Consider the following 2,549-nt stretch of genomic DNA (forward strand, 5'->3'; position numbering starts at 1 on the left):
AAACCATGTGAGATAAATGGACAAACTAAAGGATGTGCAATGTGTAGGCCCACAGAGTGGACATTCTGACCGTGTTTGAAGGCACTAGGTCACATGACCAAAGGAGCTATTGAAATTCTACATTTGGAAAAATTTATGTAAAACCATGTGAGATGAAAATGTCAAACTAAAGGGTGTGCAATATAGAAGGGTAGTCAGTGTACATTCTGAACCTTGTTTGAAGTCACTAGGTCACATGACCAAGGAGCTATTGAAATTTGAATGTAAAAAAGGTTTGTACTTTGTTTACGCTCCCTAACTAATTCAACTTGGAATACAAAATGTTGCTCACATTTGCACATGTTTATTAGCTTTGGAAAGCCAATTAATGTCCAAATCGTGAAAATAAGACCTGTGCAATGTTGTGCGCAATTTTTTACAACATAATGACACTTATTTGGAGTCTGTGGCTCAAGTGGTTTGAAAGCTATTGAGGTTTGAAAGCGCGAATATCCGTCGAATATCCCACTTGAAACTGGCTCGGTTGATTGGGTTGTAAAAAGTGATCCTGGATCTGCTCTGAGCTACGTCATACCCCATGGAACCACTTGCAAATGTGAAATTATTTCCCACATCTTTGGTATTTAAGTTCAGACCAATCAATACGTTTAACTCTTACTTTAGACATTTTTCTCCCTGTCAACAAAAAAAAATATACCGGTAGGCCCCTATAATTAACTGCTATATTTTTTTAATGAATCCTTGGGACGTCCCAACCCTGAACCTAACCATTTTAAATGTCAACTTCAAAGAAGTAGGGACGTCCCAAGGATCACAGATAGGACGGACCGTTCTATCACGTAACCACAGTCAGTGGAAGTCTTCTCATTTTTAGCGAAAGATGGCGGCGTTGGTGGGTGAGTGATGTTATGGCTAATATGCAATGTTCCCAAGTTACTGCGACATATCATTCTGCTAAATATCCGACTTATTTATCCCACTAAAATTACAGTATTTCCTATGCCACCTGATTAATGTATTATCTAGGTTTTGTCATTGTATGCTTCCACCATCGGTTGTAATCACTGACCTTGCTATCTAGCTATAACTAGCTAGATGCTATATCTGGCATAAATCTGAACAGAAACGGCTCTGGCTAGGCTAACTAGCTAACGTTAGCTAGCCAGGGAGAAAATGTTTGTTTGTAAATAGCTAACTAGCACGCGTGGAACGTTAAGTTCCTCAGTCAGACATGCGGTGTGATCAACCTCTTAGCTAATGGTCATCTAATGGCAAATACATGTTAATATTTATATAAGCAAATACTTGATACAAGTCAGTTTGACTAAGTTACAACTAGCCATATCACAAACGTCTGTTTGTTATGCCACTCAAGAAATGCGCATTGACTGCCAGTCAGTGGGTTTCCACTAGTTACTACAGCCACACATGTCAATATTGTCTATCGTAATGATTCATTCAAACAAAAATACGCTTTTTGGTCGTGATTTTGGGTTAGGCTGTGGTAGCAAATGACAACCTGTGCAGTAACGTTATCCCCCCAGTAAATTGTCTTAGCTAGAGAGTTTGGTGTGGCGTAATGATTTAATTGCATTTGTTGAAAAATGCTTTTTTTGTATTTTCTTAGCAGTCCCTCGCCTCGCCGCGTTTGGTAACGTTTCATCAAGGTAAGGATGCTTTTTAAAGTTTAATCTGATATTATTTATGAACACTTATCTGCTGTCTCTGGCAGTCTGGTTTTAATTAATCACCTTATCAAGTGCGTAATTTGTCCAAGACAGATCTGGCATTTACTATAGTTAGCAACATAGAGGTTCTTTCTGTTTTGGAAGCACCAGTAGTCTACATTAAATATGTTTGCTCCATTTGTTATAGTTTAGAGTATTGTGTTATTTCTGTGCAGTGCCATTGTGCTTGTGTTGATGGCCAGTAAGTCAGTCAATCAATCAACTTTATTTTATAAACCTCTTTTACATCAGCAGTTATCACAAAGTTGTCAGTGCCAATCCAATCTTGGTCTTTTTTACCATACAGACCCATTTCAGTATTTGCGATACAACAGAGGTCGCTACACCACATTGCTAAAAGCGACAATGCTACAAGGTAATGGAAATCCAGTGAACATCTGAATTTGTCAAGAACTATAAAGAAGATTTGCTCGAGTACTTAATATTCCCTTTCCCTCCAGTGTGGTTCCAGTCAGAGAGAAAAGCACAGCGGTAGCTGCTGCCAAGCCCGCTGCAGTAGCAAGCAGCAAGGGAGAATATGTCATCACTAAACTGGATGATCTGGTGAACTGGGCACGCAGAGTAAGTTAGGGCTCAGATTCAATGCCACACAATATCTCTGTTTTGCAGTGGCATATGGTACCTTTTGTATGTTTTGAGTGTCAATTTGGCTTTTATAAAACTTTTATCAAACTCCAAAAGAGTTTTTGTAAATGTTTTTGTCCCCAATTTCGTGGTATCCAATTGGTAGTTAGTCTTGTCTCATCGCTGCAACTCCCGTACGGACTCGGGAGAGGTGAAGGTCGAGAGCCGTGCGTCCTC

General features: G+C 39.4%; 1 protein-coding gene across 2 annotated transcripts; it reads left to right on the forward strand.

The window, feature by feature from the left end:
• The first annotated feature begins 600 nt into the window (after positions 1–600).
• On the forward strand, positions 601–2,528 carry LOC112079876 (NADH dehydrogenase [ubiquinone] iron-sulfur protein 7, mitochondrial-like). 2 transcript variants are annotated; one of them, XM_024145688.2, is made up of 4 exons: positions 601–896; positions 1,631–1,667; positions 2,035–2,103; positions 2,189–2,528. In XM_024145688.2, exons 1-4 carry the CDS (start codon positions 881–883, stop codon positions 2,316–2,318), a joined length of 252 nt encoding a protein of 83 aa, XP_024001456.1. In that variant the 5' UTR covers positions 601–880; the 3' UTR covers positions 2,319–2,528. The 2 variants fall into 2 exon arrangements, with proteins under 2 accessions (XP_024001456.1, XP_024001455.1); XM_024145687.2 differs by having other exon boundaries at positions 708–896; positions 1,628–1,667; positions 2,189–2,523.
• Positions 2,529–2,549: the final 21 nt, after the last annotated feature.

Source organism: Salvelinus sp. IW2-2015, unplaced genomic scaffold (assembly GCF_002910315.2).
Source record: "Salvelinus sp. IW2-2015 unplaced genomic scaffold, ASM291031v2 Un_scaffold10027, whole genome shotgun sequence".
Taxonomy (NCBI): domain Eukaryota; kingdom Metazoa; phylum Chordata; class Actinopteri; order Salmoniformes; family Salmonidae; genus Salvelinus; species Salvelinus sp. IW2-2015.